At 48.2% G+C, this 22,418-nt stretch overlaps 1 protein-coding gene across 2 annotated transcripts in view; it reads left to right on the forward strand.

The window, feature by feature from the left end:
- The window catches only part of PNPLA7 (patatin like phospholipase domain containing 7), a 137,265-nt gene that overhangs the window by 91,527 nt on the left and 23,320 nt on the right, over nt 1-22,418 (forward strand). For both annotated transcript variants that reach the window (XM_063174394.1, XM_063174395.1), the window contains exons 27-28: nt 14,881-15,037; nt 21,757-21,873. In XM_063174394.1, coding sequence (XP_063030464.1) covers nt 14,881-15,037; nt 21,757-21,873 — 274 coding nt within the window. The remainder of the gene's footprint in view (nt 1-14,880; nt 15,038-21,756; nt 21,874-22,418) is intronic.

A 22,418-nucleotide genomic window follows, 5' to 3' on the forward strand; every position in this document is an offset into this window, starting at 1 on the left:
AGAAGAATGTGTTGAGCTGTTTAGAATCACAGAGTATCCTGAGCTGGAAGGGACCCACAGGATCTTTACTCCTGTCCCTGCACATCCCACGCTGAGCATTTCAACCTCTCCTGAGGAGCTGCTGTCAAAGCGTATTTTTAGATATTTCATCAGGGCATCTTGTAATTTCTCTTCTTTCCGTTTAATTTTCTTCTCAAACTTATTATCTCACCTCAGCACTTGGTGTGTCAAGTAGCTGGGTTTTTTTGCACACAGTTTTTTCTTGCTGACTCTACAGATATGGCTCAGACCATTTCATTTCGGTGAAGTGGCTTATTTCAGCAACTTGTCCTTTCTGCCTTTCCTTTGTTTCCAGCTCTGGCCCTCTGGAAAGGGAAGATAAAAGCAGCAGTGTAGGAGAAGCAAATTCTGCCCTTTTTGTTATGGGATCTCTGTGTCTGATGAACATTCCTGTTGTCTCCTGTGTCTGTCTGTGCTGCTGCAGCCTGTGCCACGTGCAGGGTGCTCACACTGCAGGCTCTTAGAGAGGGAAAAACAGGCAGCTGGTCACTCATGGGCTGGTGCTGAGCTCCTTAAAGCCTGGCTTTATCTTGCTATTCAATGCCTTTACCCAGGGGTGAAGAGGCTGGGGGAGTCCCTGAGAGGCAGATCTCCATTGTTCTGCTCTCAGGAGATCACATTTGCTCTCTGCACTCTGCGTTTGACTCTGGGATTGCAGGGAGAATAAACCATGGAGGATTTGCTGTGGCTGTGAGGTTTGGCTGCAGCTCCAGCTCACTCAGGCAGCTTTGAGTAAAAACTGTCAATCCTTCCTCCTGTCTCTGCCCAGACACTGATCTGTTCTGCAGGAAGGCACAAGGAATTTGTTTGTCCTGCCAAAGCCCTGGCACAGGCAGGATGGCAGAGCTGCATGCAGTGCCTGGAAGGGATGCACAGGTACAGGGGGGCAAGCAAGGAGCAGGTGGGATGTGGTGGAAACTCACATGCATCTCCAGGAGCTTCTGTTTGGAAGCTGAGCTCAGTGTGGCAGCATTGCTTGGGAGGGTTTTGCCCCTTTGTGTTCTGAGCAATCAGGGCAGAAAAGAAATGATGCAAAGCTCCCAACACACCATAAGGAAAAACTTGCAACAGATTTTGAGAACTTGAGAAGATCATGTTCCTTTTCTGCCTGTTGGTGCTTTTAGCCTGCAAGTGTGGCTGGGAGGTGAGGAGCTCTTGCCTGGGAACAAACCCTGTGCTGCTTCCCCCGCTCCAGCCTGCTAAAAGAGGAATCAGCTTTGGGATTGATGGCCTGATGTACCCATGTAAAACACTTTAAGACAAGTTAGTGCTGTGCTGTGAGATCTGATATTCCTGCCCAGGTTGTCTGGGGAGCTCTGGCTGCCTTCAGCAGGCCCAGGGATTGGTGCTGCTGCTCCATGGCTGGTGACACAGCAGTTTAATTCCAGAGCCAGCAGTGAAGTGCTGGCCGAGCTGGCAGGGTGCAGAAGCTGAATCTGCAGTATGCTCATGTGTGGAGTCAGAAATGATTAATGAAAACACCAGCAGGTTTTGGGGGTTGATTTGTTTTTCTGTTTGGTTTGTTACTCTAACATGGAGAGGAGCCTTAAAGCAAAGCCCTTGTCATCCCATCTTGGTTGAGGGCAGCTGCTTCTTAATTCTGTCCTTTTCTCATACTAATTGGTAACAGGCAGGGTTTGGTGCTTACCCTGTTACTTAGATGCTCAATGCCTCCTCCTTAATTGGATTTTGCCATCTTAACTCTGAGAAACTTTCACTTCTGCACTGCATGGTGCAGGTGTGGTGCTTGGCAAGAAGGTCACTGCAGGTAAAAGAAATTTCTTTCTTGTCTCCTGTGAAATTCTCATCAACTTTTTTTCCTGAGAGGAGTCATGAAGCCACTGTTCTTTCCCTTGCTTGAATTTGTTAAGGAAAAATTGACAAGCTGACAGAATTAATGAGCATTTAAATTCTCATCAGTGTAATGTGGTAATGTAAGAGTGGTAATGACTGAGGAATGTGCTGCAAGGAAAGGAGGGTGGAAATAGCACCTCTGCCTTTTGGGGCTGTGTTTAGATCTCCCAAGGTCAAGTGGCAGCATGGGAAGGTTTTGCAGCACGGGTTTCTGTTTTCAGCACTGCTGCTGTGGAGAAGAGCTGAGATCCCTTGTGCAATGTCATCTTCTGCTCCATGGTCCACAAAGGCAGAGAGAAACACAGGAGAGAAAACAGGGGAGACTGCACAGAAGATATCAAAGCTTAGTGGGGGTTTTAGGGCCTAATAAAGGTGATGGCCCCTGGGTCAGGACCAAGGTTTGGCTCCAAGGGGTGGAGGGGGCTGCCTGGTGGGGCAATTGACACCTCATAGCCCAGCTTCCAGTGTGTAATGCAACATCTGAAGAATGAAAAGCTGAAATTTGAGGTGGAAATGCTGCTCCAATGACAAAGTGCTGTCCTTGACATGGACAATTTGCTCCCATGGGCTGACAGCTCCCTTCCCAGGCTGCAGCTCCTTTTCCTGTACTGTGGTTATGAAACCCTGGGGTTCAGTCTTGGGCAGTAACAGAACCTCCTGGGGACACTCTGAGGTTTTATGGTGCAGGTGCTTTGGAATCAGTTCCAGCAGTTAAGGAAGATTAATTCTTATTCCTCACCTAAGGCAGGTAACTGATGATAGGAGGCTTTTTACCCCTATCAGGAGGAGAAGTGTGTGCATGGATGTTGTTTAAAACTGCCACTGCAGAGCTGCAGAACTTGGGATGGAGCTGGTGGGCTCCTAAGATTGATCACTGAACCTCAAATGCAGGGAGGGAACTGGAAACATGAGGGCAGTTACTTTCTTAAAGTATTAAACCTAACCAGAGGCAGGCAGACAATGTGAACTCAGGGTGTGAGGGAGGAGAGGGGAGGAATTTGCTGCCTGAAGGAGGCAGCTCCAGAGAACACTTGGAAAACACAGCCAGAAACACAGAGCAGTGCTTTCCCCTGTGGGATCCTAAAGACACTCAATGTAGAGATTACAGAAGGGATGAAAGAAAATCCCATGGGAGTTTCCTGGGCTCCTGATGTTCCTCACATAAATTGGGACGCAGTAAATGTTTTTCAGCTCCTTTGCTGGGTTCAGGACTTAACATGGACTGAGTCTGGTGAGGGGCACCAGGAGGGATCAGGGGTCTCTGGAGCCCAAGTGCTGTCATGACCAGTTCATTGTGCTGGAGCATAAAAGAAATATCTTGAGAACTTCTCCACTCCTCCATTTCTATCTAGGTAATACACAACATATTTTCCCTTTTTTTTTTTTTTTTTTTCCCACCTGGCTGTGTCTGCCAGTCTGCAAGTCTCTTTTCCCTTTCTAACACATCCAATCCTTGAGATTTCTCAGTTTCTTTGCACTGTTTTTACTCCACACTCATTCCTTCTTGTCTTCTTTACATCTGCCCTTTAGTTCCTTTCTCAGTCTTTGCTTTCAAGTCCTCTCACAAACGGTGAGATTTTCACCTATTGTGAAAAATGGCAATTTTTTGCCATCCTGGTGTGTCTCTGTGTGTCAACAGAAACACACTTGGCTTTGAAATCATGCAGTGAGCTTCAGAGCTGCACCAGGTTTGCAAATAGGTTATTCATGGCAATGTTTAATGTTGTTTCCAGTGGTTTATAATGGGGCACAGGTATCCCCTTCATTTGGAGTGTCTGCCTCACAGTGCTTAAAATTCATAGGACACGGAGCTGGCAGCTTGAGATGTAGAAAAATTGGATGCAGGGTTGTGTTTTTTCCTGAAGTGCTCAGAAAACAGCCCGAGAAAATGCTTGTTCTGAAGTAAATTATGGAACAAAACTGTTGCTAAAGCCATTGTTCATTGTGCCTTTGGCTAGGAGAGGTTTGGAAGGGCAGCTCCAGCCTCTCCAGGGTGCTCCTGGAGCCTCTGGCAGCTCTGAAGGGTTCAGAGAAGGGACAGGTAGGGAATTGATGGGGCTGAGGGAATGGCTGAAAGCCTCAGAGCTTTGGTGAGCCACACTGTGGGCATGGGCAGGTCACCCTCTGGAGCTCTGAAATGCCTCTGGGACACTTAGGGGGAAGAGAAACACAAACCATCACCAGGAGGAGTTGTTTGGGGTTCCAGCAGCATGGTGTTATCTCAGAATGGAAATGGATTTTTGCTGCTGCCTCCTGGGTTGGATGTGTGTGGGGAATTGGCTTGAAACCATCCTGCCATCCAGGTATTCTGATGGGGCTGACTCTTCGCTCCAGCAGGCAGAGGGTGCCCAGGTGAGCCCCTGGGCTGGCTGGGTGCAGTGCCATGGTCAGTGTTCATGGAGGGGCTGCTGAGGGTTTGTGTGGAGGTTTGGGGGTGTCTTTGCCTCCCCTGGCAGGGGGGCTCTGGGTGCTGGGCTCTGCTGGTGGCTGGCCAAGATCCCTGTCTCCATCCAGCCTGGTGTCTGGCAGCCCTGGATGGAGCTGTCTGGCACAGGCTGGGCCCTTCTGCACTGGCTTCTCACCATTTCCTCATTGCCACTTACACGAGACAAGAGCAAAGAGTTTTTTTCTCTCTTTTCTTTCTCTCCCCCTGATGCAGTCAGGCAGCATCCCTGAATTTCCTGCTCCATTTCCAAGTGCTTGCTGGAGGTAGTGGGCTGGCACATCAGGGCTGTGCTTTCCTCTCCTCTAGCAAGACAGGTCCTGAAGAATATGTGCTGCTAAAAGGATCCCATCCCTCATCCTGATCTTGCTCTGAAGTTCCAGCAAATTAAGCAGAGATATGAAAGGAACTTGAAAAATGCTGCTTCTCTGGGTTTAAATGGAAGAATCAGGCTTGCTGTGCAGTCTGTCAGTGCCCAGTAACAGCTGAGGAAGCAGGATTTCTGCAGCAGGGAAGTATCAAAATGGTACAAAAGGGGCTCAATCTGCTGTGTGTCATGGAAAAAAAAACCAAAACTGCAACCTCTGAATACTTGAAATATCCTTCCTCCAGTTCCTGCTCTTCAAAGTAATCCCTTTGTACACCAGGCCAGTCTGTCTTTAGACTTTGGAGAGGCGGAAAGTTGGCAGCTCTGAGGTTAATCCTTGTGGCCTTTGCAGTTTTCCACTTCATGGCCAGCCTGGACTGGCTGGGGGCATTCTGGAGGCTGTTTGGTGACCTGTGTTATGGCTTTTGTGTGTGCAGATAAATGTCTGTACCTCAGTGCACAGTGGGGTGCAGTGTCTCTGTGTGATATCCCTTTTGGGGGCTCAGACTGATGCATGGGGGGTTTCAGAGCTTGGGATTGCTCCTGCAGGAGCTCAGGGAAGTGTCCTGTGCTGGGTGTCTGTGCATGAGTGGAGCATCCATTGCCATGTGCAGATAAACCAGAGGGAAAGCTGAATTCCAGAGTCAGGCTTCTGGATTCCCAGCATCTTTCAAAACCTAGATTTGCTTCCAGGGCAATATTCAGGTGTGAGAACCCCAAAAATTCCTCTAGCTGCCCTAGAAAGCTCAAGACCCAACCCAAAGAGCTCAGAGACCTTAACACAAAGCCCAAGATCCCTATGCCTTTGATTTAGCCCTTTAAAAAACCAATTACCAACCTTTATATGAAAAATTACAAGCCACAACAATTTAAGTAGAATGACAGTGAGTTTATCACAAAGTGAAAAAGTAAATTTTAAAGATTTTAGAATAGAAGTTCAAAAAACAAAATGGAAGAATCGGAGCATGTCCAGCCTTTCTCCCTCTTCTTCTTCTTAACCTCAATCTTCTGCTGTGATGTTGGCACTTTTAGATTAGAGTAGAAGCTCACTGTCTAACATGAGTGATGAGTATTAAAAGTAATTGTAAACATTGTATATTGTAGATTTTAGTATAAATACATAACACCACCCTGAAAGCAAGCAAAGTGCCTTAAACTGTCTTGCTGAGCAAACCTCAGCTAGACAAGAAGAAATATTTTATAGATAAGATACAATAAACAACCTTAAAAGTGAGAACTGAAGAGCTTTGACTCCTTCTTCAAGCACCAAGCTGAGAAAAGAGACTGGTACATATCTCAAAGTCACTCTAACCAGCAGAAATTCTGAAATTGAGGAGGTAAAATAACAGAGAAGCAGCAAAACTCTTTATCCTTAAAGGTAAAACTGCACCTTTGACTTGGTGTTTTACTTGTGCTGCTCCTTTGGAAAGGCCAGAGGAGTAGGGTAAGGAAGGTGGGCTCCTGTAGGGGGCTGAGTGAATGTGTATCTGAGGGCCTGAGTTAACTTATGTATTGTATGTATGTCAGTTGAAGATCTCTCTATTGTATTAGTGACCCCGCCCTGGTTCTAGTTATTGTAAATGGGCTGCAGCTGTGATGTCCTTGATTGGGCAGCAGCTGTAGCCCATGCAGGTGAGATAAAAGGGGGCGGGGTGGTCAGGGAGAGCCTGGGGAGAGGAGCCCTGACCGAGAAGCAACAACACCACTGCTGTGAAGATCTGCCATGGGAAAACCATCGAGAGAAGGTACGAGGCTCAGGAAATATAATTGTACAGCAATATGAATGCAACAGGCTCCTGCTTGGAAAAGATGATGATAATTCATGTTTGGGTATCTAATTTGAGTCTTATCCAGGTCAGCCCTAGTTAGGTTGTTTGAACAAACAGAAAACAAGCCCTAAAAATAAATCAGTGAGTTTATTTGCAGTTGTAGAGCAAAGCTCCTGGGACAAGGCTGGAGCTCCTGTGGGGCCTGGGGCTCTGTGTTTGCAGATGCTTGGGGAGAGCTGCAGCCTCGCTGCTCTGGGAGGCTCTGCTGGGATTCCTGCAGGGAGGGACCATCCTGGGTGTGCTCATCGTGGTAAAATCGTGTTTGTGCAGGGCTCAGAGCTCTGCCTCTGGCAGCTGGGCAAAGGCACAGCCTGTGGCTGCTCCCAGAGTCCCAGACCTGAATGCCAATTGCTCACAGAGCTGTGGAGCAGTTGGGCCATCACGTGCCCACAAAATCACATGGATTGGCACCCATGGAATGCTTAATGATCTGATTTTTCCTTTTCCCATCTGCAGCACCTCTGTAATTGCTCATTTGCTCCCATCTGCCAGGAGGTTGAAGGTTATAACAGCTTCTATAAACTCTCCAAGCAGCAGGAGCTTGGGAGTAATCAACTTCAAAGGGATTGCTTAAAAAACCCCTAAAATTAATTGCACGTGGTTTAGTTGGACTTTCCTGTCCTGATCTCCAGTCTTTCCCACCAAACTCATTTATTCACAGCAGTGCCTTGATAAACAGGTGAAATTAAACAAGGAGGTGGTGGAGCTGTGGGTCAGCTCTTGTTGCTGGTTTTCCACCTTTTTTATCTGGTGTAAAATCATGGGCTGTGTTCACTTCCCATGGAGCAGCTGTGAAGCTCTCCAGGCTCTCCCTGTGCTTTCAGGAGTATGGTTCTTGCATTGCTGTGATTTTGGGGAATCTCTGTCCAGCCCTACCTGGGCAGTGAGCTTTCCTGTTAAGAAAAAGTAAATTCTCAGTTCTGTTCCCTGAATGCTTTGGTCTTATTTCTGCAGCTTCCAGATGTTGTGCTCAGAATGGGCTCTTGCAAGGCTTTAATAAATAAGTCTCAGAGGGGTGGGGAAGGAGGATATATTTGTTTTCCAAAGAAATTATCTTCCTTTGCAGACGAGAACTGAATTGTTTCTTGGCTCAGAGCAGGGGACAGGATTTTGTGTCATCCCCAAGTGGGTGCAGTTTGTCATTCAGCCACTTCCCTGCTCCTGTGTCCCTCTCCAAGCCAGCTGGGATCAGAAAACAAAAACCTTGGTGCATTTTATAATTTACTTTGGCTATTTTGTGCTTTTCCTCCCCTCCAATGCCTTCCTCCTGTATCCCTTCACACCCCAGGGCTGGGGAGCCCTGACAGCTCTCCTGGAAGGGCTGAACACATTTTGCTCATTTATTTCTGTGTCAGGCACAAATCTCTTTGTTTAAAGCTTGTTCTAAAGTTAGTGTATAAAGCAGAAACAAGATTAGGGCTATAAAAGGACATTGTGTTTGGATTTTCTTGCAGGAAGGGGATTTCACTGGGCTTGTGATGAGTAGGAGATGCTTTTTCTGCCATTTGTGCCTGCCTGGCACGGGGTGTGATCTCTGCAGCATGGCAAGGCCACAGGGAAATGGCTCCTGAGCTCTGGCTTGAGGAGTTTTTTGGGAATCTGAGGGCAAAGCTAAGTTGGAGAATGGAATGAGGTTGTTGTTAATGGAGGGGAAGACAAGAAAAATTCAGGTCTCTGGATCAATATGTGTGGGCTGTGGAAGGGAAAAAGCTTCCTCCAGGGCAGCTGCTGGGAGAGATCCTGCTGGTTGTTGGATGTTAGCATGAGAACCCAGTAATGTGGGGTTATTCCCTCTGTTTAGCTTAGAAATGGTGCTTAGTTGATTAACAGTTCATTAATGTTGTCAGGATTGGAAAGTTCCTTGTAAGGGCTCACGTAGAACTGCAGGGATCAGGGTGCTGTTCTCCTTTGGAGCTGGCAGAAAATCACTGCAATAATTCTGGCTGATTTATGATGCTGGGAAGTTTTATGATCAGGAAGGCTGGGAAATAATGTTATTGGAAAGATATAACTGGAATTAGAGTTCAAAGCAATGTTTGGGTATATTGCTGCTGCTGCAAGAGCTCGAAGGTGCCAACTGGAGATAGTCCAGTTGCAACTTGTAGCAGACTTGCTCCAATTCTGAGCCAGTGACTGAACCACTCAATGCCAGGATCAGGCACAAAAGACATCAAAAATGCTGCTGTTGGTGTAAAGAAGAGGCTTTTCCTTGTCACGTTTCCTCCATGTAGCTCTTCATAAACATAAACAACATCCAATGTCCACTCACCCCAGTACAAGGAACAGCTCCACAATGACTCCAAGAAGGATCTGGAACCATCACCACCCCTCAGGTAATGGTTCTGTGGTGCTCTGAGAGCTGCAGGCTCAGTCACCAGGCTGTTTTGGGATCCCTGAGGTGCCAGGGTTCCCTGTGGGCTGCACATGGTGGGTTTCAGGGTGTGCTGTCCTGTCCTGTGGGTTGGAAGCTCAGGCACCTTCAGTTTGTTTTGTGCTCAGAGCAGGGCTGGGAGTGGTTGCCCAAGGCAGCATGTTTTGCACATCTCCACAATGGACACAGTAAATACAAATTCATAGAATTGCAGAATGGTTAAGGTTGGAAAAGACCTTTAAAATCATTGAGTCCAACCATTCCCCCAGCACTGTCCAGGCCAGCACTGACCCCTGTCCCCAAGTGCCACATCCATGTGGCTTTCCAACCCCTCTGGGGCTGGGGACTCCAGCACTGCCCTGAGAAACCTGTGAAAGGCTGGACAACCCTTCCTGGTTTTATGGCTTTGCTGCTTCAGGGGTTTTCAGGTTCTGAGGGTCTCTTAATTCAGGTTTGTTGGGCTCTAATGGAGCTTAATAAACTCCCCTTGACAATTTCTCTATTTTCCTGCCTCCTTTGCCAGATTATTCCATCAGGAAGGAGGGCTGTAAGCTGTGTGCCACTCTGGGGAGGCTTTGGTGGGAGACACAGCAGAGCTCTGCAGCAGCCATGGCCTTAATCCTTCTTTAGCCCAAGGAAACAGCATCTCTTCAGAGCATTCAGGGAGATGTCCTTCACCCTGCTGACTCAGTTAGGAGGAGACATGGGGCTGCTCAGGCTGGATTCCTCTTTGAGCCCAGCTTCCTTTTTGGAGCTGACATGGGCTTTGGAGGTGGTTGAGCTGCAGCCTTGCCTGGCTGTTCCCTTAGTGTCCCCTCTGGCTGCTCCCAGTTTGGGTTGTTCTTTCAGACACAGGCAGCATCCTGCTGGTGTGGCTAATGGGGGAAATAGTGGTGCACGAAATACAGGTTTTGTACTGATTGTGTTTCCTTCAGCCCCTGAGCAGGAGGACAGCCTGCCTTCCTGCTGGCACTCAGATCTGGGGTGTCCTGCTGCACTGGCTGCCTTCTCCTGAGGCAGATCCATCCCAGCTCTGGCAGCACGTGCAGGGCTGGCACATGCACAGCTCACAGGGGAATTTTCCTTTTATCAGTTCTGCTCTGGCCTTCGTGCATGCAGTCACATGCCAGCAGCACTTCCCCAGGGGATGAAAGCAAGGGCTCATTTCAGCAGCAGGAATTTTCCTGCAAGACCTTCTGGCAGAAAGGCTGAGCTCTGTGTGTGTGCTGTGCTGAGGTATTTAGGGAAGCAGGTCTCCAACCTCCTCTCCCTGTTTTGTGGTCATTTCTTTCCCAGAATCACAGAACACCCTGATCTGGAGGGACCCCCCAGGATCCCCCAGCCCAGCCCCTGTCCCTGCCCAGCCCCACCCTGGGCACCCCTGGCAGCGCTGCCCAAAGGCTCCTGGAGCTCTGGCAGCCTCGGGGCCGTGCCCATTCCCTGGGCAGCCTGGGCAGTGCCAGCACCCTCTGGGGGCAGAGCCTTGCCCTGAGCTCCAGCCTGAGCTGCCCTGGCCCAGCCCCAGCCGTGCCCTGGCTCCTGTCCCTGCTCTTCCCCTCACAAGGAGCCTGGAACTGCAGTGAGGTCTCCCCTCAGTCTCCTCCTGTCCAGCTGCCCAGACCAAGTGACCTTGTGGCCATGAGTAGTAAACAAGGAATGGTGAAGGAGTTTAGCCAGCACAGCTAAGGAGGCTCATTCAGCAAGGGGATCATGATTTGCTGGGTGCAGACAGCAGCACCTGGGGCAGCTGATGGCCAGAGCAGCCCCTGCTTTGTGTTGCTCAGGCCAGGCTGAGGCAGGGGCAGGGCTGGGAACAGAGCCTGGCTCTGGCTTCAGCCCCTCCTCGAGCTGGGTGATGCTGGCTCAGCTCTCTCTGCAAAGGGCATTTGTTGGGGAAGATGAAACAGAAAGCCTTATAAATATGATTGCCTGGCAAAAGATTTTGAGAATATAGAAACTATAAGTGAGATTGAAATGAAAGCAAGCTTTGAGATCCCTCAGTTACTGAACAACTGGAAAACAATGGTGTGGCCAGCTGAAGGTGATCCCCTTTGGATGGAACAACACCCTCTGCTTGCAGACAGGCCCAAGGCTCAGAGCAGACCCTACAGCTTGGCAGAAGGGGCCAAAGAAGAGTTTTTAGGGTTTAAAATGTAACCCAGTATGGTAATGTAATGATTCTTATAGGCTGTGTGTAAATGCTGTAGGATTTGTATCTTGTACTAGATTGGTTAGTGAGAATGAGAATATTCAACACAGAAGATGATTTATTGTATTGTAACGGGAACTTTGCCTCTCTTACTCTCTTAGCTTTTTTACTCTCTTTGCTCTTGTCCCTCTTGCTTTTGCTCTCTCACCCTCTCATCCTCTCTCCCCTCTCTTCTCTCATTCCTGCTCTGAGCTGTGTTTGGCAGCTCCCAGCAGGGCCCTGTACCCAGGCCCTTTGCAATGAACCCCGAGTTCCAGACCTGGCTCCAGAGATCTCTGCTCTCCATCCATCCCCACCGTGCTGAGCCCCCGTCACTCCTACAGGCATTAATGAATCAGGCCTGTCCTAGGCACTGAGGACAATGGAGAAGAGTTTCTGTTCAGATCCTGATTGCACCTCCTGGGCAAATCTTTGGGTTCTGATAGAAATTATTTGAAAGTCATCTTGTAGATCATTGTTTCTATTCCCCTTGTCACTGTCCTGGGGCAGTGCTGGTCCTGGCAGGGGAGGTGCCTCCATCCAGCTGCTCCTTCAGGCAGCTGTAGGGTGAGGGGAGCTGCATGTGCAGCTCCAGGGACACTCTGGGTGTCCATCCCCTCCCTGGGGGGCTCCTTCCTCCCGTGTGGCAGCACTCCCCTGTCCCTTTCCCCTGCAATGAGTGACAATCAGCTCTGTGTCACCTGGAGGTTTCCCTGTCCCACGTTGTCACTGCTGTGCAGGTACAGCACTGACAGGAGTTATCCCTCTCCCTTTGTTCTCCTCCTGCCCAACACTTGTAATTCCACATTTCCCTAAACCAGGACACGTCCCCTGTGAAATTGGGCCTGGTATTACAAGGAGGGCACAATCCCTGGGGTATTTCTGCACCAGTCCTCTGGCTGTGAACATGGATCTTGCTCCTGGCTCAATTCCTTTTCCTTTTCAGTTTGCAGCTGCCCAGTGCAGCTCTGTGGGAGCCCAGGGATGCTGGCAGAGGGGATCAGTGCCTGGCAGGTGCTGGTACACACTTCCCCTGGCAGCCTGCCCGTGTTTGTGGAGCTGGGAAGTGCCCAGGACAGAACCAACTGCAAGGAGTTGTTGAGAAGTCCCATGTGGTAACGTTGCTGGGGCTGTGATGGCCTAAAGCTGTAGGGACAAGGGGGAAAAATCCCCATTTCTGTCTTTCAGGAGATCAGGACCACCTGGAGAAAAGGGGAGGCTCAGGCACATTTGACTTTTTTCAGGATTTAGTTTGCAAATTCCAGCAATGTTCCTGCTCAGGGTGTTGGAGCTGGAAGAATCAGCTCTGTGGTTGTGTATAAATGAAACATAATTTAGTCAGGCAGCTTATGGGAGGTTCTTTTACAAGCAAGAAAAGGACTTTGATTCCCATCTTGCTTTGCGATCAGTGAATCTGTTGGAGATCTGTGGCTGTCACATTAGTGTGGTATTGGCAGGGACTCTGTGGATGCACCAGGAGGGGATGGCTTGCCAATAAAAGTAATAATGATCTTTTGTTATTCATGCAAAGGCATCATGCAGCAAAATAGGAACAAATCCAGAGTGCTCACATCAAATCCTTTGTATTTATGGATGTCTGAATTGGGAAAAACAGTTAAAGGGAGAGAATCCAGTCTGGAGCTACTCATAGCCTTAAAATTGCCCTCCAAGCAGGAAATACTTTAAGGTGCCCTAAGAAAGGCACCTGGTGTGGGCTGTCTGCAGAGGGCAGGAGGTGCAGGGATAGCTCTGCTCCTTGTGGAATATCAGGGCTGAGGCAGTGGGAAGTGCCAGGCACGAGCAGCAGAATGCCAAAATAGCTGCACTCTAAAAACCTAAAAACAATGGGCAGGAAAAAGTATAATTCCTTTAACTCAGGGCATCTTGAGGGAAGAAGCAGTAGGAGAAGAGGAGAAGGGGAATTTGGAGAGGAAAGTGAAATGAACCATTTTCTGCTCTTGGATTGCAGCAGCACAGATCTGTCATTGAAGTCATTTACACCCAGGATAACCACAAACCTGTCCCAAAGCATTTCAGCAGCTGGAGGGGATTTATTTGGATGGAAAGAATGTGCTCAGCATAGCTTGGCCAAGTGACACCTACGGTGGACTTGGCAGCTGTTAGCAAGTATTTATAGGATGTAAACAGCAAGGGGAAGGAGGATGGAAATAGAGCAAACTGTGGGGGACAGAAAATGGGATGGAAATGGGAAAAGGAAGTTTATTTTACTGCTTTATGGCCTAGACTGCAAAGCATCCATCCAGGTGGGATGAACTAATCAAAAATGCTTCTTATTCACTGGACAGAGCATTGGAAAGCAGAGGTTGGAGCTTTGGGCTGCTTGGAAGCACAATTTGCCTCCAGTGCAGTGTTCTGTGGTTCTGTGGGATAGGCAGGGATCCCTCTCCCACTAAGGGATAAAAGATCAGATGTGATCAGATGTTCGCAGGATCAGATCAAAGGTTCCACCTCTGCTCTCTCATTTCTGATGGTGGGGAGCAGCAATTAGCAGCTCCTGAGCCTCCTGAGCACCAGCTTGCACCTCCCATTTGTCATGTTTAGTAGCCACAGACAGCCTGGTACCTTTGATTCATCCTTTCCACATTTAAATCCATTTGTGATTTGACCTCTCCAGCATGTGGTAACAGTGGCTTCCCCAGTTTGTGCTCTGTGTACACCTGTCTGCAAATTCTTTCCTTTCCATTAAAATATCTGCATGGTGATATCATTGCTGACCCTGCATGTTTCCCATCAGTCAGGATCTCCCCCAGTCAGTGATTCCAGTTTACTTTCTCCTCCTGTGAAGTCCATCTCATATTCTGGTCACCTTTTGTGCTTTTCTCTGTCATTTTTTTAGTTCTGCTCTTTCTTTGGGTGAGAGGTCTGAGCTTGCTTGTGGTTTTCCAAATACTGGCCCATCCTGGATGTGTATTCTTATGTTTTCTGTTTTATTCTTGACCTTGCACTGCACAGTAGGTTAATATTTGTCAGGGGATATCCCCAGGGGTTCCCAAATCCATGTGAGCAGAGCTGGATAAGAGCTGGTTGCTGCAGGGGCGTTGCTGCTTCTGTTTTCCTCTTGTCCCATCAGCACTGAGGTTCATCTCTTGTTCATCACCTGTCTCCATTGTTGCTCAGAATTCCTTCTGCACTTGAAATCAAGGAATAAGTTTATTTTCCTGAAGGAATTTGTCTTATCCTCAGAAGTTGCCTCCTCATCTGCCCCTCTCCTGGGCTTGTGTGCAGCCTCAACCTCTGCCCTCTCATCACTGTTTGTCTCTGCTTGCTTTTGTTTCCACCTCCAAATTTCATTATTAATCCATGTGGTGCCCCTTCCCAGTACCCCAGGCTGGCTCAATTTCTGTGGAGAACCACCAGGAAAGAAGCTGGTGGGAAGGCTCTGAACCCCAGCCTTTCCTGGGTGCTTTGGGGGGACCCCAGCAGACTCTGCTCCCTCAGATCCGCGCTGACGTTCCGCTTGCCCATCCACCAGCTCAGCTCTTGGCTGCTGTCATCTCCCTGCCTTTCCCAGTGCTCCAGGCTGCGTGGTCGTGTTCCCTCAGCTCCTCTGGGAGTCTCTGGGAGGATTCCTGCATTCATAATGTTTGTTCCTGGCACCGGGGCTTGTTCAGCAAGAGATTGGCAGCTCGGCTGGCGCGGGCTCGGCTTCCTTAGAAGGCGCCATTCATCACCAGCCTTGCACTCCTCAGTGACTGCCTGGCTGACAGTGGCTCTTCTCTCCCTTCCCTCCCTCCCTCCCTGGCACAGGGGCTGCTCCCAGGTGGGCGTGATCCGGGCGCTGATCGAGGCTGGCATTCCCGTGGACATGATCGGGGGCACGTCCATCGGCGCCTTCATGAGCGCGCTGTACGCCGAGGAGCGCAGCTACAACCAGATGAGGATCAAAGCTCGCCAGTGGGCCATGGTAAGCACTGGCATGGGAGTTCCTGCACTGGAATGTGGATTCCCTTCCCTGGGAATGTTCCCTCCACTGGGAATGTGAATTCCTTCCCCTGGGAATGTTCTCTCACATGGGAGTGCTGAATTCCCTCCCATGGGAACACTGAATTCCCTCCCCTGGGAATGTTCCCTCACCTGGGAATGCTGAATTCCTTCCACTGGGAATGTTCCCTCCACTGGGAATGTGAATTCCCTCCACTGGGAATGTTCCTTCCGCTGGGAATGTGAATTCCCTCCACTGGGAATGTTCCTTCCGCTGGGAATGCTGAATTCCCTCCACTGGGAATGTGAATTCCTTCCCCTGGGAATGTTCCCTCACCTGGGAGTGCTGAATTCCTTCCACTGGGAATGTTCCCTCCACTGGGAATGTGAATTCCCTCCACTGGGAATGTTCCCTCCACTGGAAATGCTGAATTCCCTCCCCTGGGAATGTGAATTCCCTCCACTGGGAATGTTCCCTCACCTGGGAGTGCTGAATTCCCTCCACTGGGAATGTTCCCTCCACTGGGAATGTGAATTCCTTCCCCTGGGAATGTTCCCTCACCTGGGAGTGCTGAATTCCCTCCACTGGGAATGTTTCCTTCCCATGGGAACAGTGAATTCCCTCCCATGGGAACAGTGAATTCCCTCCCATGGGAATGCTGAATTCCTTCCCATGGGAATACTGAATTCCCTCCCATGGGAAGGATGAATTCCCTCCATGGGGAGTGCTGAATTCCCTCCACTGGGAATGCTGGATTCCCTCATGAGAACACTGAATTGCCTCCCATGGGAATGCTGAATTCCCTCCCATGAGAACACTGAATTGCTTCCCCTGGGAATGTTCCCTCCACTAGGAATGCTGAATTCCCTCCATTGGGAATGCTGAATTCCCTTCCATGAAAGTGCTGAATTCCTTCCTCTGGGAATGCTGGATTCCCTCCCCTGGGAATGCTGTGCTTCCTTCCCCCAGTGGAGCCAGGCCCAGGCACAGCAGGGCACGAGCAGCACCCCAGGAAGGTGCAGCCTCCTGAAATTCAGTGTGTGTGGCACAGAACAAGCCCTGCCCAGCAGTGATGGATCGCCTGGAAAAGCTGCTCCACGTCCAAGGAGTCAGGAGGCAGCTGCCTGGCTTAGCTCTGCACCAATCCTGGTCACACTGTCAAGGCACAGAGATGTGGTCTCAGTGTGCTCACCTGTGGTTATCTTTGTTTTATCTTCTATGTGCTGGGGCCTGTTTCCTTTCCAGCTCTCAACAAATGTGTTTCTGTTTTGTGTAATTCTCTCTCTTTCTCACATGCTGTCATGTGTCAGTGGAACTGAGTGACAGAGGTAATCCTTCTCTAAATAACTCCCAAATGTGTCACTCCTGGTCCTGCCTTGCACTCCACAGCACCGGGACTCTGGGTCAGGAGAAGGTCCTAACTTTCAATATTTAGTACAAACAAAAACTTATTTTCAAAGTTAACTCAAGTTTTGGGAAGGTTGTTTTAAGTAGTGACTTCATTGGGTTGAGTTTATTTATCATGGAATCAAAGATTGGTTTGGGTTGGAAGGGACCTTAGAGATCATCCCCATTCCACCCCTGCCATGGGCAGGGACACTTTCCACTACCCCAGGGTGCTCCAAGCTCCATCCAGCCTGGCTTGGTTTTATTTATTGATCAGATGTTGGATGAAAACTGTCCCAGGTGCCCCTGGTTCAGACTGACTGAAGGTGAGGTTCCTTCTGAAGTTTGCTGGTTGTAGGTTTGTATTCTTCACATCAACCCCACATTTTCCTGTAGATTTTCTTACTGAAAATGAAACAACATAGGGAATTTCATAAATGAGATTAAGAGTCTTAGGTCTTGGGTTTCAGGGGGAAACAGGACCCTGATCTTGGCATGTGGGCACTGTTTATGTCTCCCAAGGATCCTCTGATCTGCCATGGCTTTGCAACAAAAGCTGTCTCTGTGAAGATGGATTGTGTGAGGGACTGAAATGCACATTGAGGCCCTGGGATGTTTGTGCTGTCCTGGTGGGCAGGGGCTGTGGGACTGATTCACCTCCCCATCACTGCTTGCCAGAAGAATATGGATTTTATGCTTTTTATTTAAGAACTGCCTGTGCTTGGCTGGCTTGGGAAGCACCCAAAACATAAACTGTTGATGATCCAGAGCAGTTTGCTGGAATCACAAACCTGGGGGAGGTTCAAGATTAAAGACATAAAGCCAAATGCACTGAATTGTGTCAGACCTCCCTTAACCTTGCTCTCTCTCTCCCACCTTGTGTTTCCAGGGCAGCATCTGAATGGGTGCTGATTCCTCCCAGCTTTCCCAACCCCCAGCACTCTGGGGATCTCTGCCCTCTCTCCCAGCTCTTGCCTAAGCTGCAGCCATGGAATTTCCTTCTGTGCATTTGTCCAGAGGATTCTCTTCCTGTTTGTCAGGTGTGCAGGGCATGAGGCAGAGCTGGAGATGTTTCCTGGCCTTCTCAGGAATGGGGTTCTCGTTCTGGAATCACAGTCACTCTTATCAGGAATACTTGAAGATGAAATGGAGGCATTTAATCTGTTGATTAACTTTTGAGCACAAATTGCAAAAGCTCAGAGAACTTTTCACAAGGTAAAAGGCAATTTTTGGCCTGGGGCTGTTGCAGGTATTGGTGCCTTGAAAGCTGCAAATAAGTAATGGGAGAGGTGATTGACCTCTGCTAGAGCAAACATTTCATCTTATTTATGAACAATAGATTTTCATGAGGACTTCCATGAGTGTTCTTGCAGGTCCATGTCCAGCCCAGAAATTGTCTAAGGGTTTGAGGAGGACAGAAGCAAAGCCTGCTCTGTTTGAGGCCCTTCCCAGTGGTACCAGCAGTGTCCAGCACAATGGCTGCAAACTGAAGAGAGCCATGAAATCCCCTCTCCAATATCACAATGTGCAGAGTTTAGGGCATTAGAAATCTTTTATCAGTGGCTGTTCTGGGGTGTTGACTCTTGTGTGGTGTTAATGCTGAGCAGGGAGAGGGGAAAGGAGCCCCAGTGTGTGGGAAACAGCCTTAGGGAATTCTTGGGAGATCCACTTGAAGGGACTAAAGGTGAGAGAGCTGAAATATCCCCCAGATAACCCCCAAGTTGCCAAATGGGACCTTCCCTGCTGCCCCCAGAGCAGCCCTGGGGTGGCTGTGCAGGACATGCCCCAGGAGCAGCCAGGCAGAAGGGCTGCATGGAGCATTCCCTGCTCCAGGACCTGCTGCTCCTCTGCAGCTCTGAGCCTGTGCTGGGGAAGGTTATTGCTGAGAGCAGCCTGGGAAATGACTTCACTGGCATGGATTACTTAACTCTGAGCTTTTCTTATCTCTCTGTTTAATCCATCAGGCTGAATGCTGTTTGTCCTGCATTTACTTCTCTGTTTGGTATTTTTAGCAATTGGCATCTCTCTAGCTGTACACTTGGTGCTGGGAGAAGGGATATTTTTAATGGGATGTGTTTTCTGCACCTAATGAAGCAGTGAAGAAATAAATTACTCTTGTCAAAATACAGGGGGAAATATGAAAATTCCCAGTCAGATTAGTTACTGTTTATTGTCTCTGTGTCTTCTGCACCTCTATTTTACCAGCAAAGTGAACAAGCCAAAGCTTTAGTGTTTGCAGACTGTTGTTTTATTTAATTGGAGGATTAATATCTCAAAGTAGAAATATTTCACACAGATGGAATATTCTTAGAAAGAAATACAGTTATAGATGTGTGTGGGGCTAAAACACTGCTCCTAATGGGGATGGGGGCTGGCTGGGTGGGACACTGCCACCATTTGCTGCCTGTCACTGTCTGGTGGCACTGACAGCTCCAATAAATGTGGGGGTTGTGCCCAGGGAGTCAGGAGGTTCTGCTCTGACCCTGCTCCATTTGTGCATTGGAAGATCCTGTGCTTTAATGGGCAGATCTGGCCAGAAATCAGTCCTTGGTTTTTCCCTGTCATGCCAATTCTCATCCAGCCCTGAGTTATGTTTTTATTGTATTGATTTAACATTTTTTTTCTGTGGGAATTCCTTTCCTTGTTTTATTGAAACTTTTTAGGTGATTGCTGAGAAGGCACTACATGATCTTTTGAGTAGTTTAAAAAATACTGGATCTGTTTGAAATTTTTGTTGTTTCATAAGTTTTCCTATAACCTTGGGGGTTTTTTATAGTCAGGAACATTGAAAAATCCTGGGATTATACTGGCTTTTCACACCAATTTGCCACAATGCTGCATCAAAGAACAAAAGAGCCAGAGATGACAATTCCTCTTGTCCATCATCACATGCCTTTGCTCTTGTCCTGCTCTGTGAGCAGAACCTTGTCCCTTCCTTGCTGAACTTTTCTATCCCTAGGGTCACTTAAAAAAGATTTTAGGATTGAAGGTCTTTTTAAAAAGAAAGCTCATCTTGTAGCAGAGCTGTAGTAATGGAAGTTCACGAGAAGCCTTTATATATTGAAAGGAGGATTATAAAGAAGATGGTGGGAGAATTTTTATCAGGGCCAGGATAAGAGGCAAAGGAATAAATTTAGACTGTGTGATAGGACAAAATTTTTTATTATCAGGGTGGGGAGGCCCTGGCACAGGGTGCCCAGAGCAGCTGTGGCTGCCCCTGGATCCCTGGCAGTGCCCAAGGCCAGGCTGGGCAGGGCTGGGAGCACCTGGGACAGTGGGAGGTGTCCCTGCCATGGCAGGGGTGGAATGAGATGAGTTTTAAGTTCCTTCCAACCCAAAAAAATTCCACAATTCCATGACCTGCAAGCCCTGAGAGCACTGGCAGAGCTGGCTCAGGGCTTCCCATCCTGGGGTGTTGGGATGAAACTCTTGGAGCTGCTGGAGCTGATCCCAGAGCTCCTGTAGGAAGTGGAGCAGGAGGCAGGAGGCTCTGTCTGCCTCCCCAGAGGGTGATCTTTAACTGAATTTATCTGGGGAACAGGAGGTGCTTGCAGCTATTCCTGGAAGGCTGAGGGAGGCTGTTGGCCATCAGCTTCAGCTAAAGGGCATCTTCCAGCTCTGAGAAATGGGAATATTAAGAAATAACTGTTAATTGGAAGTATTTTGTCCATGGACAAGATCACTGAGAAATGTGGAGGCTCAGCGCCATAAATATAATTTGCAACAAGGGAAGCCCAATGGCTGCTGCTGAGTGGGTGAGGTTTTTCTTCAGTATTAAATAAAGGGCTCTTTGTAGATGCCTCTTCCCCTGATTTAATCATTCTGAAGAGACCTGATCCCTATTTTAGGTGCAGCACTAATTCCATCTCCCTCTGAAGCTGTGGGTAGCAGTCTATAGTTAGGTTGGCACACTGTCCTCAGCACATCAAACCCAGAGTGAGGATGTGAATGAAGCTTCATCCTTGGGTTCTCCCACACTTCCTGTTCCCATCCTTCTTCTTAATGATCATTTTTTTATCCTTGCACTCATTTTCTCTGGGCAGATCCCTGACAGAAATTTGAAAGCAGCTGGACATGGCAATGCAGGCTGATCCTGCTGCTCTGAAATCACTGCAGAGTAAAGCCAAGCCAGATGTTGCTCACAGCTGCTCTAACAGCTGGCAGGTTGGAGGCTGTTCCATGTGTCTGCCTGGGAAGGATGCCCTGATCTCTGAGAAGCTGTTAAATTACAGAGAACATGTAGAGAAAAGATATCATCTCATGGAAATATTTCATCCAGTGAAACCCTATTTAATTTGAAGGGAATTAATTGGGTTTTGTGGTCTTCTTTTACATTTTGACTATGATGTAATGTATTAAACACTGAATTTTGTTAAGATTTATTAGGATGGCCTAGTTATGGGCAAATACTATGGCCATAATGCCATAAAGTTTAGGGATTTTCATCATTTTCTCTTGTCGGTCAGTACATAGGTGCAATAATGCTGTTGAAATGGAGAGAAAAGGAATCTGTGAAAGCTTAATTCCAGATCTCTGTGTTAGAAGGGTTGGTGTGCAGGGACCTGCAGTGCTTTAAGGAACCTGTTGTGGTCGGGTTTCCCTTGCTGAGTTTGTAGCAGTTAAATGCTGGGTCCATAACACATCCCAGTACCTGACTTTGGGAATGACAAATAATGGAGCCTGCTCCACAGAAAGGGTTTAAAGCTCTATGAGATGTGCTTGACTGAGCCTTGTTGGAGTCCCAGAGAACCCCAGACATGATTCTCTAAATTCCTCCACTGAGGCACAGAAAAGCTTTGAGTCTGGGAGAAAAATTGGATGTGACCCCCAGATGAGAAGAGATGGATGAAGCAACTCCTGCCATGGATTTTTGGGTTCCTTCCCACACCACTGCACCACACAGGTGCTGTGGGAAGGATAATGGGGAAGAAGACAACTCAGAACATCTTTTAAATAGAGAAAATGTAAAGGCTGGAGCTGCAGCACCCATGGCCTCGTGCCCAGGCTGAGGGCTGTGCTGGGCACGCTGCTCTGGGGCTGGTGTGGGGCACAGGGGGCAATGCTCCTTCTGGCAGAGCTTTATTGCAGGGCTTGCTCTGCTTTGGGGTTTGCTAAATGTAAATTTACCACACAGGGAGCTCCTGCTTGTAGATTTTGTAGTTGTATTTCTGTTCCCTCAACACTTTCTGCACTTGTGATGCTTCCAGCATGTGGGCTCTGAACTCTGGAATTTGATGTCTCTGGAATTGCAGCCTTTATGCACACATTCCTGTGCATTCTGACCTTTGAAATGCCTTTTTTTTTTCTCTTTTTAGGTTATGAACTCAGTGTTTAAGACTATTCTAGACTTGACATACCCAATAACCTCTATGTTTTCTGGAGCAGCTTTTAACAAGAGCATCAACAACATCTTCAAAGATAAGCAGATAGAGGTAGGTTCTTTATTCACCTTATGGACAGGAAATTATGTCCCTGTGTTCTGCTGGAACAAAAATAGCTTTTTTTAATGCTAATATGGAAGTCTGGAGCTGTTGGGTGACTGAAAATGTGATGAAACTGTGAATGTGGTGATCCATGGCTGCAAGATGGAGCCTGTTCTTTTTGGTGGATTTAGAAAACACAAACTGTAGAATATTTGTAGCTATTTCAGTTTGACAATGGGATCTCATTGTCTGAGAGAAGTGAAAATTGTGACACTGAAGAAGAACAGCTGAGACTGCTTCATCATTATTTTCCTGCAAATCAGGTCTCAGAGACCTTCAGGGCACACCAGAGAGAGGGGCTTGAATTGGGCTGTGATGGCTTTGGCTTTTTGGAATTTTAGTTTTGAAGCTGGAGTGAGTTTTTCTGAGCAGCCTACTGAAAGCTGTAACAATGGCAGAGTCCTTTGTCTCCTGGTTTGCACCTTTTTGTTGTTGCTGGGTGTTGTGGGGTCCACCTGAGCCAAGAGCCTCCTTTAGAATGCACCTCTCCCCCT

Source organism: Melospiza melodia, chromosome 22, assembly GCF_035770615.1.
Source record: "Melospiza melodia melodia isolate bMelMel2 chromosome 22, bMelMel2.pri, whole genome shotgun sequence".
In the NCBI taxonomy this organism is placed as follows: Eukaryota; Metazoa; Chordata; class Aves; order Passeriformes; family Passerellidae; genus Melospiza; species Melospiza melodia.